Source organism: Protopterus annectens, chromosome 5.part1 (genome assembly GCF_019279795.1).
Source record: "Protopterus annectens isolate FY-2018-M chromosome 5.part1, PAN1.0, whole genome shotgun sequence".
Classification (NCBI taxonomy): Eukaryota; Metazoa; Chordata; order Ceratodontiformes; family Protopteridae; genus Protopterus; species Protopterus annectens.
In genome coordinates, this window is record NC_056736.1 from 533,088,948 (window position 1) to 533,103,966 (window position 15,019).

The 15,019-nt window shown below is 35.5% G+C and overlaps 1 protein-coding gene across 1 annotated transcript in view; it reads right to left on the bottom strand.

Annotated features, from left to right (window-relative positions):
• The window catches only part of CCDC191 (coiled-coil domain containing 191), a 1,143,870-nt gene that overhangs the window by 556,252 nt on the left and 572,599 nt on the right, over nt 1-15,019 (bottom strand). Inside the window, exon 8 of the mRNA XM_044073155.1 lies at nt 7,224-7,414. Within this exon, the coding sequence (XP_043929090.1) occupies nt 7,224-7,414 (191 nt within the window). The remainder of the gene's footprint in view (nt 1-7,223; nt 7,415-15,019) is intronic.

The following is a 15,019-nucleotide window of genomic DNA, read 5'->3' on the forward strand; positions in this document are numbered from 1 at the left end:
CTGAGAATTGAACCGGACAGCGACTTACTGTGAGGTGACAACGCTACCGCAGTACCACCACCGCGGGTGATCAGTTACAACAATATAACCTAATATACATGTATACATTCTTTCTGTCTAGCAGGACTTACTTTTGTTGCATTTTTAACACAAGTAACTTTACAAATATATTTTTAACTCAAACATCTGTACAAATCAGTGTGATAGTCAGATAACATAATTTTTTTTTCAAAACTCCAGCAAGCTATGCTGGCATATGTACCCATGTACTGCCCTACTCTCCCTGGCACAGATGGTACTACCTCATAGCATCACAGCCTTTAATAAATATTTTGACATAGTGCAATGGAATTTTATGTGGTCAGTACTGCAATGTTTTGGCATGGGTGGTGATTTTCTCAAATGGTGTCAACCATTATATTGTAAAACTATGGCTCAGGTGAAAACTAATAACTTTTGCTCTCAACTACTCTCTGTGATGATAGGAGGTACTCCCGGCTATGCCAGGAGAAGTAGAGCAGTGGATGTGTAACATATGCCAGCACAGATAGCTGGAATTTTGTAAAACATTATGTCATTTGTATATCAAACTGATTTGTACATATGCTTGTGTTGGAAATGTACTTGTAAAGGTGCTTGTGTTAAAAATGCATCAACAGTGTGCTCTGCTGGGCAGAAAAGAAATGTACATGCAACACTTTAACTGCTTAAATGTATATATTGCAACAGAGGATACTCGAAGAGAACAGGTTAATCTCAATCCACCTGACTTTCACAAATATTAAAAAAATTAAATTACTGGGCCTAGGCCATAAAGATGTTATCTCACAGTTCTGAATGAAGCCAGAGATGCAATGTCTGTAAGACGTATGGTTTATTAGCTCTTGTAGGAAGAGCGGAGGTGTTTTATAGTTTTATGACATCCAAGAGCTGCAGCAGATCTTAGCAAAGCTCTCTGTGTTTGTATTAATGACACCTATGTGATAAATCTTGACAGCTTCTAGAAATGGGAAGTTGCATGGGAGCCAGAAGTCATATGCCCAGATGTATGTGATTTCATTCTGTACAGAAATAATGTTTAATATTAGACAAGACTGAAGTCTCAGGAGCAGTCTGTTTCTTGGAACCTGACATAGAAGGATCCCTCACCTACTTCAGCTTGCCTTGCTCTAGTAAGTGAACCAGGGAATAGCAACTCTTTAGATTAGTCAGGAAAATGCAGTGAGATTAGTAAAGTACTGTTTTTCTGTATCTGTGTGAATCTATTCATCTGTGTTATTTTAATATTTCCTGTGGTTGAAACTGTGGTGTTTACTGTAAATAGGTATTTCATATTTTCATGTTCTTTTATTATTTATTATTAAACATATTTAAACTTTTCATTGTGGCTGGTGGCTACAAAATATTTTAACCTTTCAGAGTACTTATATCTACTGGTGATACCGGGGCCACTACTGAAAGCCTGGATGTTTGATCAATATCAGCATTTGTATAATATAAATTAAACTCAGTATAACTGGATACCCTTTTAAGAGCATTATAGTAACTGACTGGTGGCAGTGAAACTACCTTATAGTCTGGGCAGAAGGTGGCATAAATTTGGATCTACTTTACCAAAGTACTATAGTACTGACTTTTTCTACTAAAGTAAAAGTCATCTAAATAATTCCACATTGCCTATGTTACATAAAATAATAATAAAACAATAATAGTAATAACAATAATAATAATTGGTGTGCCGGTGATATGCAATAGGGATTGGCTGGCAAACAAAAAACAGGTTCATATTTACTAGGCATCTGTTTCAAAAGAGGACACACTCAGGCTTTACACATACATGAAACACTGAGGTCATTGTTTCCTCTGTATGCATTGTTCTGCATATTATATGATGCACTGATGCTGTTATTCCCTCTCCATGCAGAATGCTCTGCATTACATGATGCACTGAATGTATTGTTCTCTCTGTATGCAGTGCAGTCCACATTACGTGATTCACTGAAGTCATTGTTCCATCTTTCCCAGGTGTGTGTGTGTGTGTGTGTGTGTGTGTGTGTGTGTGTGTGTGTGTCAGCTGCTTGGGGCAGGGACACGATGCACTGGTTTCACAGTGAGGGTGCTGGAGGACTTGGCGTGGACACTCGGCTGAGGACTTAAATCAACAGCTGTGCTAGTGGGTAGCCTTACTGGGGACCTGGGGAAAGATAGAGAGAGAGAAACCCAGACCCCAGACTGTGTGTGTGTTCTCTGTGTGCTCTTAAAGGAAATTGTGCTTCTGGAAATGCTGACTGTATCCATTTGTATTCCAAGTGAATATCCCTCTCCAGTGTCAGTGGTGAGGAATGAGGCTCCTTGGTTAGTGGCCAGAGTGGGGATGTCACAAACTCTATACTTCTGTGTTGAATCTTTATATTAAACAATGTTTTCCACATTCCGGCATAAACTTACATGGGAAGAAAATCCTCTTAGATTTGCAGTTTTCAGATGGCTGTGCACTCAGAATAACCAACACCACCCCCAGCTGTTACTGGAAGTTTTGCTGGTGTTTCAATAATTCCATATGCTCTCTGGCATTATCAGTTAACTGCAGTATGACAGTGCTATTTTTCTTAAATCCACATTGCCAGAAACTAGAAGAATTTGCCTTGCTAGGAATCATATCAGTCTCATCCCATACCTACCTAGGTACAAAGATATTTTAGAATTTTACAGACATACTGATTATTAGTCTCCATTTCATTCAATTTTGTTTTCATTCAATGTTTTCCATCCTTAGATGCTTATGCTGTAACTTTGAAGATACAGAATATCTCATTACGTTATACATGTGATAGTAAGCATCCTAGGATCATAGGTAGAAACTGACTGTTAACAAACAATATGAGGTACTGTGTCTCCTGGACCTTCCTAGATATTCACAAGCTACAGACTTGGAACAATTTTTCAGGCCAGATTTTAGCCTCAACCATTATGAGTACTTTCCTAATGTTAGTCTTATGCATTTACAAAATATGAAAGCACTCCACAGGAAAGTGGGAAAGTGAGGGACCCAAGGGATCAGAGAAGATATTTAAGCTGTTGGTTAAACAAGGACTACATAAGCATACCCATAATCCCAGTGAGCAGATTTGAGCAAAAAAAAGGCATGCATGAAAGGGAAAATAATTTTATGGGAAAACTGGGTAGTGCAGGACATGGTATTTTGGCCAGATCTTTTTTCAGCAGAAACCACAACCCCTTACCCTTAGGGGAATGCAAAGTGCTAGAATGAGGTACTTTCGTGGTGGCAATACTTGCAAATGTTAAGTGTCAGTTGAAGCATTTTTTTAGCAGAGGATAGATTCACAGATCCAGCAGGTTAGGATTCCCAATGACAGTCCATTAAGCTAGATCTTCTCTTAATCTTATACAAGCCTAGGATGATTATAGCTCTACAGTCTTTGAGGGTGACTGACAACATTGAAAAACACTTTTGAATGCTCAGATTGCACTTACAGTTTGGCATTACATACCCACCATGACACATTACTGGTTTCCTATAAACCCCATCTTTTTGCCCATTTTATAAAGTCCACTTTTGGCATCTAATGCCTATGCAAGAGTCAAAAACCAAATGGTGGGAAAATGGAATGTAGAGAACTGGAAGCAGATTACCGCCACTTAATACAGCATTATCCAACAGCCAGCCAACTATGGAACATAGTCTACACTGTTGCAACGTATGCAATTAGATATGCAATCCCCCTTTAATTGACCTAAGATTCTGGATACTAGAGATTCTGACATGGTAACCAGGCCTCAATGCTTTGGAAAGGAAATATCTCGTGTGTTCATTTTGGCCATTATCTTTCATTACTAAAAGCCACTATCAAATGACGTCAGCAAAAACTTGCATTGCTAAAGCAATCATCTGAGACCAGAACTGCAAAAGGATCCTAATATTGATTTGATAAGTGAATACTTGTTCGTCTTTTTATATTCATGGATTAAGCTTACTTGCATGACTTATGTCAATGTCATTTATGTACAGAAATTTCATAAGTTTGCTAATCTCTTCTCTAGCACATTTTTGTAGTACACTGCTGTTTGATTTTTCAAAAAAAATAAAAAATAAAATGTGTAAAATTATGCAAGTCAGTCACTGTAATTCACAGTCCGCTCCATATCTTCAATCTAACAGGCTTACCTGGTTAATAGATGAATAAAATAAACAAGTAAAATAAAAATAAGGCAAATACCATTACAGGTTGTTCAAACAGAATCAAAAGAAGTATAGCTGGCATTATTAGCTCTTAATTGATCTGCATGTTAGCAGCACTGCTTTAAAGCAAATAAATTGCAGGTAAATTTTGCATTCTGTAAAACCAAGGAGCTAGCAAATACTTATTCTTAATAACAGCTCAGCTTCGAAGCCCTTCTTGGAAATCTTGACTTTTATTTAGTCACCTCATTAAAATGCATAATAAAAAAAATGAACCATTTAAAAAAAAATTCAAATCTAAAGGAGTGTAACACTGCTGGTATAGCAGTTCGTACTGCTGCCTCTCAATGCTTGGTTGCCCAGTTCATTTCTTGGCTGACATGCCTAAAGTAGAGGCCACATGACTACCCCCTCCTCATGTCAATGGGCTTCACCAAGTGGTCTGTTTTTCTCCTATATTCCATAAAGATTCAACAGATACATTGGAATTCCTCTAAACAGGTTCATAGGTTTGTACTAGACTAATGACCACAGGGATCTTTTTAAGCCTAGCCATGCATCCCAAGTGTATCTGACAAGTTCAGGTAACTTAAGATTATTTTAAGGAATATATATGTAGATTAGAGCTTCGATGATCAAGCATTTATAGGCTGCCTTGTCCATTAGGGATATAGGTGCAGGACCCAGGGTGAATTTCTAATTCCCCATCCCCTGGTCCAGTTTACACTTGACTTGGGTTAGGGAAGAAATCACATGGATGGGAAGCCTGCTCCACAGAAGGAGCAATCTCTGAGACATACCTGTCTCTCCAACATGTACTATTTATGTTGCAAGCAGTGTTTAAATCTCTAGATCATGTCATTTTTATGCTGCTTGTTTTGTAGACATGCAGAAGGGCATCAGAGTAAGTTTAAGGATGCCTTGTATACCAGGCAAAGATCGCTCCTAAATAGCTTGTAGGAGACTGAGTATAGGAATACAGCTTTGAGGCATTCCACTTAAGACAATTTGCCTACACTCTGCATCCTTTTTGTGAGGAACCTCTGTGAACATTCCAATTCTTGCATGTATCTGGTAAGGTACACACCAAAGGGGGCAATGTACTCAAGGACTGGTCTGATAGGGGCTGCATACAGTGAAATGATGACATCATTGGACCGAGATGCCATAACCTTGCTTAAAAGTTGCACAACATAAAATGATTTCCTTACTAAAACAGACACATGATGTCGAAGGTCAGAGTACTGTCTACATGCATCACCAAATCCACGACCACTGGGTCAGCTCTTGGGGGTGTGTTATCAATGAGGACATTTCCAGGGATAGCAGACTTCCCAACAGATACTTACTGTTAGGAGTGAGTGCTGTGTAAGGGTGAATGAGTGTGAGTGTGACTGTGATTACACTTGAGTGTGAGTGCATATGCGTGTTTGTGTGCACATTTGGTAAGAGGCTGTCAACCTATTCAGGATTAGTCAGCTGCTGGAATAGTTTTGACCTTCCATGTAACCCAGACCTGGATTACGCAAGTATGCAGAGAATAAATGAATAAATGAAGTATAAGGCATAACATTTTTAAGAAAAACTACCCCCCTCAAAACCTATACATCATATACTACATGTTGAACTTGAGGTCACATTTGTTTCAGACTGTAAATCTATTACGATTATCTGGTTAATACATCCAAAAACAAAATACAGAATAAAAAAGGGGTCTATATTGAAAGCCCTAGTCACCAAATACATAAACACCGACACATATTCCGCAAACCGCGAATACACCGAACGCCCTAAACCGCGAAATTCAAAAGCTCGAACCATCATAGTTGTCCCACCCCACCGCCTGCTACATACTACCTACCCAAACAAACTAAATAAACACATACATACACTAACCAAAATCCTACTTCTAACCCTACACTAAATCTTGCATATACCACCATTTATGCACTTACAGTAACCCGCACCCTAACCCTAAGGTCTGTAACTATCGCACACTTACTTTAACAAGCTATACCCAAACAAAATAAATAATCCACACACACATACACTTAACAAAACCCTACAAATAACCCTACACTAAATCTCACATACATTACCATATATGCACTTACCTTAACCCGCACCCTAACCCTAAGGTCCGTAACTATCGCACATTTGCCTTACGGAGCTATACTGCAGAAGGGCCAACCATGATGATTCAACATTTTGGATTTCATGCTTCAGGATGATCGATGTTTTCGCAGTTCGATGAAGACTTGTCGGCATTTACGTATTCGGGTAAGTGCACCTTCGAGGATGTAATAGGGAACCATAAAAAAGTAATAATTTCTTTATAAAAATAGCATATTATGCAAACATGAATGATATCTAGACCAGAGCCTAAAACGTCTCATTAATATATAGCATCAGGAGTACAATTATAGTACTACAGTGTCTGTAACAGCTAGCAAAGTGAGTATAAAGGTAAATCTATTTCAAGGCAGCATGAAGGGGATATAACCAAAACTTTAACCCAGCCTTTGCTTCATGACTCAAAGGTTACTGACTTAAACGGGGTAAGTGGGTGCATAAAGACTTGGACATTGCTCATCTACTTAAATAAAAAGTCATATAATAAACTTGAGGTAAGACTGCATCATATATAGGGTCAGACTCCAAATGACTTGCTCTCAGGGAAAGTCTGTCCTGATTCCAAATGACTTGCACTCAGTGTAAGTGAAGTACTTCATTGTAAGGCCTATCTATAAACAGGCTTACTATGAGGACCAGATTTCAAAACACCTGCTCTCACAGCTTGCTCTCAGTGTAACTGGTTACTTACATTGAAAGCAACTCTTTTGGAATCGGGGTCATATTGTTTATTCCTACAAGGACATAACTGACAAACTTGACACTGCATGATTCTATATAGCTTGTGATCTTTAACTTGTACTGACAATGCAAACAACTCTTTATATGAACAAAGGACACACTCATTATATGTGTTTTCCTGTATGAATCAGCAAAACATTTTATTTACCTATTTTCTTCCTGAAGTGCCTTTTCTGTTAGTTGAGCTTCATTTTCTGCTCTTCTAGCCCACACATACCTCCTCCAGGCTCTGAAAGCATGGAGTTGTCTTTTCCAGTCTGACATGGCTCTGGCTTTTCCCATCATCAGTCTGCGTTCCACAACTACCTTATGCCATGCAGAAAAATGTCGATGTAAGCACTGTGTCACAAAAAGTAGCAGGTTAAATGCTAATAAATGGTTCTCCTATATTAAAAATAAATCATCCAAAACATCATTAACTGGGCATGTGATAGAGCTGGGTTAGAAAGTGACTGGAGAAGAAAACCAGAAACAAAGTTCAAATATGCCTAATTGGGATGACATTATGTCAATGAAGCCAATTTCACTGAAATCAATAACACTGAAATAACACTGAAAAACATTTTTAGTGAAAAAACATGAAGACAAACAAAAAGAAACCTAAAGTAAATTTGTTTTCCATTTTAATTTCATTTTGTTGTAATTTGTGTTTAGATGAGTGTGTTTCATTTTCAGTTTTTAGTTTACAGTATAATTACTTTTTGTTAGAGCAGTGTGCAACAAATGTGGTAGAGAAAAGGTTTTATTTGCAAGGTGCCTGCCATTTCCTCATAGTTATATGACTGTAGACTTAGTATATTTATGTAAGTGAAGTTGTATATATTTGAGGGGGCTTCTCCACTCACCCGCAATCATTATTCTATGATAGTGGCTTCAATGAAATGACATGCATCCATACTTACACTGCTCTGAAATGGGCTAAATGCTAATTTATATTAAATCAGTAAACACTCAGTGCACACTGCTGCTGCAGAGACACTTTTTTATTTCTTACCATCCAGAAGGTTGGAATGTACTGTCTAATTCGAGACTAGACAGATAGGAATATGATGCCCAACCACTGTAAATGAGGTTAGAAAAAGAGTTATTTCCAAACCTAATTTTGCAAAGTATTATAGTTGAGCCCTAACTTGTACAGTATGCTATTTACATCACTAAAGTTGTCATCAGCTGGTTTCAAAACTAGAAATTTTTACAAGGCACTTAAATTTATAATCAAATTTTGGTCAAATTTGGCCAAACTGTACTATATTAATGATCTTCACGGTATCAGTAATACATGTACAAAATATAACTCCACTGTCATCTGCATTGTTTAGTTTGTCATTGACTGCATGGATTTAATACAGTACATACATTATCTACCCCCCCCCCTTCTTTAAATGTCTTATCGCTTAAAATCATCTATTATTACCAACTTTTCCATTAAGCTGATAGGAATCCCTTACTGGTAGGTCTATAAGGCATACATCTCAAGTATACCTCATTATGAGGAACATTCCTTATTCTGAGTCTAAAAAAAGTTCATGTTCCTCAATGCTCTGCATAGATGGGGTCTGCCACACAGAGTTTTTTTTTACTAATATTGATGGTAAATGGTACTGAATTATATTAATTCATCAAAAGAACCTTTTATAATTATAAAGAAATACAGTTTAACCATCCACCGAGGTTCCTGATTGAAGATGTTAGTAAGCTAATAGTAAGTGTTCCAAAATTTGCCCATTTGTTCCAGATTACGAGAGGCAGTGTTCTACATTTTGGAGATGGAAGGTTGAGAGCTATACTTATAAGGCTGTCTATAACTTTAATTCTGAGAGGTAAATCGATTCTGATGCACAAAGACTATATACTCTACAATAAAAGTTTCTCAAAGTCTGAAAACTATAAGAGTCTAAAAACTAAAATATTTACACATTTTAAAGCCCAATACCAATTCTAAATCTTCTCAGTTCATTTTACAATGAAACAGACTCAGTCATTCATAGGAAAGTGAAAGAGAGAAACTGTCACACTTTACCTTGCTCAGCTGTACTAGGGTGAATGATGTAACTGTACTGAAATCTGTCTGTTTTATCCAATATCTCATTAACTAATTGTACATCTTATGTTACTGCTACATCAGTGTATTTTTAGTACACTCTGCTATATTAACAGATTATATTCTAACTAAGCTTTGGAAATCATTAATTAATGTACCTAAGTCTAAAAAGATCATTATTAGGTACCCCTTGCATTAAATCCATGATGTTTCACCATACCACATTCCACCCTTTGATGCCAGAAATTTGTAATAGGTGAAAAACTTCATGCATTACTTCTGTGGTACTCCTGAGGTATAAAGGCAATGTACTCTGTAAAACACAAATTGTAATAGTTCCAGAGTACATGGTGAAAATACTGGAAAATCCAAAGTAATAATTCCAACAAACAACTTTATTGAACAATCTCATGCTAAGCACTTTCGTCCTAAATCAATAGACTTCACCAGAAGATGCATTTAACCATCCTCTACATCAAAATGTATACAAAACTTTAACCAATCAAAACCTCTTAAAAATCATAAAATGAAAAAAAAATCATATGGTAAAAAAAAAATCACATGATGAAGATGAAATGATGAAGAATCTCATAAATATTCATAAAATACTGTAATCAAGTAGATGGTATGAAACCTTCATTACATGACAATTGAACATTCGTAACTAATTTCAGGCTTTAAAGCACAAGAACAGCACTTCATTTTTTGGACTTCCAAGATGGCTGTAGATTGAGTAACAGCTTAATTTCTGCTTTCCCAGTGTGAAAACAGAAAAGAAGAGAGCCAATAAACTTGTATTGTTGCATAAATTTCAGTAACTGGACAGTAAGTGCACATCTTGGATGCCATCAAAAAGAAATTCAGAGAACCTGAATGAAAATCAATCACAAAAGGTAAGAAAAAACACTGACTGGGAAGAATTCTGCAGCTGGTCAGCAAAAAGTAAGGCAAGCTCTAGTTTTGGTGCAAGACATAACTTCCAGTAATTTAGAGGCAAAGTACATCAAATATACACAGAGCTGATTAAAATAAATGAAACACTGATGGATTATAGCAACTCAAATAACAAAAGGTTGGAAAAAATGGAAGGAGCTTTAAACAGATATTCAGATGAGGTGATAAAACTGAAAAAAAAATCAGAGGTCGAAATGAAGGAAAGGCTGGTTGAATATGAGACTGCACAAGAAGAGATGTTTAAAAAAAAATAGAATTAGAGGACAGAGTATATAGTGAAAATTTGAGATTTTCTGCTGTACCAGAGAAGACTGTATTAATTTTATGAAAAGCACAAATAAGCAGCTGGACTGGTATTCCACAGCAGGAGAACTAAGCCAACATGGATGGGATTGAGAAAGGAGATTCTTCTGACAGGGATGACTGCAATTAAGGATACAGACAATAGGCAAGACGGGGGCTAAAATTTATTGGAGAAAACTGGCAAAAGAACCAAGGTATTGGGAGCAAATAATTTGACAGGGAAAGGCAATAGAATGGGAAGAGGCCAATAACTTATTTGGACTGCAGGCTAGAGATTGCCTTCCCTATAAGGAATGATATTAGAGTATAGGCAAAGAGAAAGAAATAGGGGGTCCTATGCAAGGACCAGAACTGGTAGTGTTTTTTGAAGAATCTAGAACAAAAGTTGCTGTTAAAAAAATAATAATTAGTAGAGCATACAAAATACTGCAAGATAACTATAAGAATTAATCAGAGGAGGTTAGAGAATATAGAAAAGAGAGATTGGATAAGCAATTCACAAAGAAACAATGAGGGATATATGTATGTCTCCCAAATATGCTACTAAGTCTAGAAGATTTAGGATCTTTGCTTGGAAGTGTTTACATAGGTATTTTTATTCCCTAACTAGACTCCAAAGAATGTATCCTCACGTAGACAGCAAATGTTGTAGGTGTAATGGGAAAGAAAGAGGAAATTGGGAACATATTTTCTTGGAGTGTAATGAGTTGGTAGACTTTAAAGATTCCCTACAGACTACTCTGTCAGAGATAGTGGGTGAGCAAACTGGGGTAACTAAGGAAATTATGTTTTATTTTTGATAAAGAATTGGAATTGCCTGAACATAGTAAGGCCTTGCTGAGTGTAATTATGGTGGTGCCAAAAAAGCAATTACTAGAAAATGAAAATGAAAATCTAAACCAACTGTACTAGAAGTAGTGAATACTGTAACGGGGATAAAACAACTGGAATTGGACAGGAGGAAATTACATAGAAAAAAACAGAACTGTGGAAGCAATACATGTAGAGGAGTAGGAATGAGGTTTTAAAGAAGGCAGGATTTGAATGAGCTATGTAATGTTTGACTGACCAGGACTGAATAGACTTAAGTGATATATAATCTTTGCAAAAATTATGTCAATATGGTCTGTTTTATTTATATAAATGTATGAATGTGTATGTCATACATGATAATTTAATAAAGATGTTTCTTGTATAAAACTACTTCATCTTTGCACATTGTTTAAAAAATGTTACATGAAATATATTAAATAAAAATCACAATACAGATATTGATACTGTATATATGTTTAAATATATTATCAAAATTTATCAAGTTTCTAAATATCTAAAAGATATTTAAATGAAATTAATTGTTTGTGAAATTTTATAAATAAAGTTTATAATAAACTTCTAAAATGTAAGAATTCTGTAACTTAGCCGTTCTAAGCTTTAAAATGTTACTAAATGATACACTGTCATTCAACCAGAGATGTACTGTCACATTTAGCCTAAACAGCTATACTAACTCCCACAGCTTTGGCATCTTCCACCTCTCTGGTCTTTAAAAACTCTAAAAATCACCCTGCATTTAACTTTTATCCCCTTTTGTGTTTTTCAAACAAGGCTGTTTGTCCAATGCATTCTTGGTATTATATTTCGTCATATCATACAAATGTTCATAAATCCTCTTTTTCAAGATGCATTGAATCTTTCCAACATAAAAACCCTGACAATCATGACAAATTGCAATATACCACCCCTGAAGCACAGCAGTTTTGTCCAAGTTAAAGTGGTCAACTTCCTGCCTTTGTATAATACAGGCATCATGTCGTCAACCAAAATATATTTGCAATATGGACACAAACGACATTTATTAGTGCCTACTCTATCTCCTGTCACACCATCCAACCCCTCATGTTCAATATTTTCAAATTTATTTTTCAGGTTAGAACTAATCTTATAAACAAATTTTGGACATATACCAACATAATCCATCACTGTGGGATCAAGTGCTCCAGAACTACAAACTGTATTGTATTATCATTGCCTTCTCATAACCATATTACTTTTTTTTTGTCTTCAGTAGGACACTCCATTTCATAACTACTACCCAAAATATTTTTAAACTTTTCTTTATGTTGCTGTGATAATTCCCCTCTAATTCTTAACAGCAATTCCTTCTGGTAGCATCATTGCAAAAACATCTTACATATATATTCCACTTCTTTTCAATCCAGGTATTTTCCAGTACCATTCTAGCAAACCTTACCATCTGTCATTTGACTAGGTTAAGTTACTGGTATCCTGGATGACAACTGTTATAATACAAATAAGAATTTAAAAAAGTTAGTTTTCTTTAAAAATTTCACTTAAAGCCTCTAACATTCAAATAATTCATCTCATCTCTTACTATGTGGATGTGTACATTTTCAAAAATTCTGTTGTATCAATAATCAATAATGTATTCAATAAACCTAGTTAAATTGTTAGGTGAATTCTTCCAGAAAATGCATATGTCATCTAAAAACTTAAAATAACCAGTCTAATAATTCAAAAACGGGGAGTTTAAAATGTATAAGCATTCAAATCTGCAAATGACCATATTAGCAAAGATGGGGGCACAAGCTGCCCCAATGGCCACTCCCTGGATCTGTCTGAAATATTCTCCTTCAAAGAAAAGAAAATTATTCAATAAAACTAGCTTCATCAGTTCAACAATGAAATTCAACCCCAGCAACAAACAAAAACACAACCACCACTTCTGGCCAGGCAAGAAAAACAGCACAACCAGGATCCAATGTAGAAAAATGTAATAAAATCCCTAGTGCCTTGGCTTAGAGCCTTCAAAGGAGAATAAAAAGCACAAAAAACACCCAAGCATATATAGCACAGCCAATTTACATTAATTACATAATTTCTTTCAATTAAAACTAAAAACGCTTCCCAATTACATTCCACATTAATAGCTATTGGGCTTAAGGTCCCACACTTTAAAATAAAAACAGTCTCTTTATACAAAAGCCTTTTCTTTACATCCAAATTGCATCCTTTTTCACAAATAATTTCGAATATGGTACACTGTAAACCATCTGGACTTTTATTATGGTATTTTTCAAAGTGCATTGCAAGAGGGCTTTCAAGTTTGGCATTTTTAATATCCCTGACATGTTCTTGAATTCTAAGTTTAAACGCCCTCTTGCTTTCACTCACATAGAGCATGTTGCAAGGGCATTTTATAAAATAAATTATGCCTTCTGTATTACATGAAAACTTATGATTTGCTTTAAAAGAAATTCCATTAATATGCTTAAACGTATTACATACATATTTACATATACTACATCTTCCACATGGAAATGTGCTCACTACACTTATCATAGGGTCAATGCTACAGCTGGGGGTAGAAAAATCAGCATGTACTAATATATCTCGGATGCTATTACCCTTACGGTATGAAAACATAGGTACCTTACACATTTTCACAGAAAGTTCTTTAAATTTTAAAAAGAAATTCCAATAATGTTTAATCACACCTTTTACTTCATTAGATAAGATGTCATAAGTAGTAACCACATACATTTTTCTTAAGTTAGACACTTCCATTATTTTTTTACATTAGTAGGTTGCCATGTTTGTAATTTGTCTTTCTATGCAGATTCCCTTTAGCTTTATTCAGCAGGATGTACACATTTTGTTTACAACAGCCCCTTTTAATAAATAATTTAGCTGTTATATTAAGCTAACATATTAGATCCGGGCTGTTACTGCACAGCCGTTGAACCCGAAGGAATTCCCCATAGGGTAAAGAGTTTATTAGGTGGGGTGGACGACAACTGTCTACTCCAAGAAAATGCATACTGTCCTCAAATCTACTATGTATTTTACTTATTATTTTTCCATTAGTTTCCCCAGTTAAACAAATATCTAGAAATGTTACTGATTTACCTGTTTGTACACCACCAAACTTTAAAGCAAATGGATTTTTCTGAAGTTCATCAATGAAATTAGTAACTTTTTCATGGCCCCTTTTACAAATAAAAATTAAATCATCTATGCACCTATAATATTGTGTTACATGTTCTTGAAAAAATTTTAAACTATAAAACTAATCCATCTCAAATTGTTCCATCATTATACTGGCATACATGGGGGCAAAAGCTGCCCCCATTGCCGTGCCTTGTAACTGATGGAATATACTGTCATCAAACTCAAAAAATATATTAGTTAAGCAAAACTCAAATAATTCAATAATGTAATATGTTAAAAGGGGTATCTCCCAATGCTTTTCTTAATGCTCCAAGTCCATATTTATGTTCAATACTGGTGTACAAACTTTTAACGTCTATAGTTAACTAGTACATTTCTTCTGACCATGATGTCAATTTTATTTTTTCTAAGAAATCATAACTATCTTTAATAAATAAAGACTGTTTAGTAACATATGGTTACAAGAAATTATGTAAAAACTTGCCCATACTATTCAAAAAATATTTACATGCTGAAACAATTGGATGCCCAGGAGGGTTATGCATATTTTTGTGAATCTTGGGCAGACAGTAGAATTTACCAATTTCACACCCCTGTACACCAAATTTATTTTTTACATCATCATTGGAGAAATAGCCTAATCTAACACCCTTATTCATAAGGTCCAAATATTTACC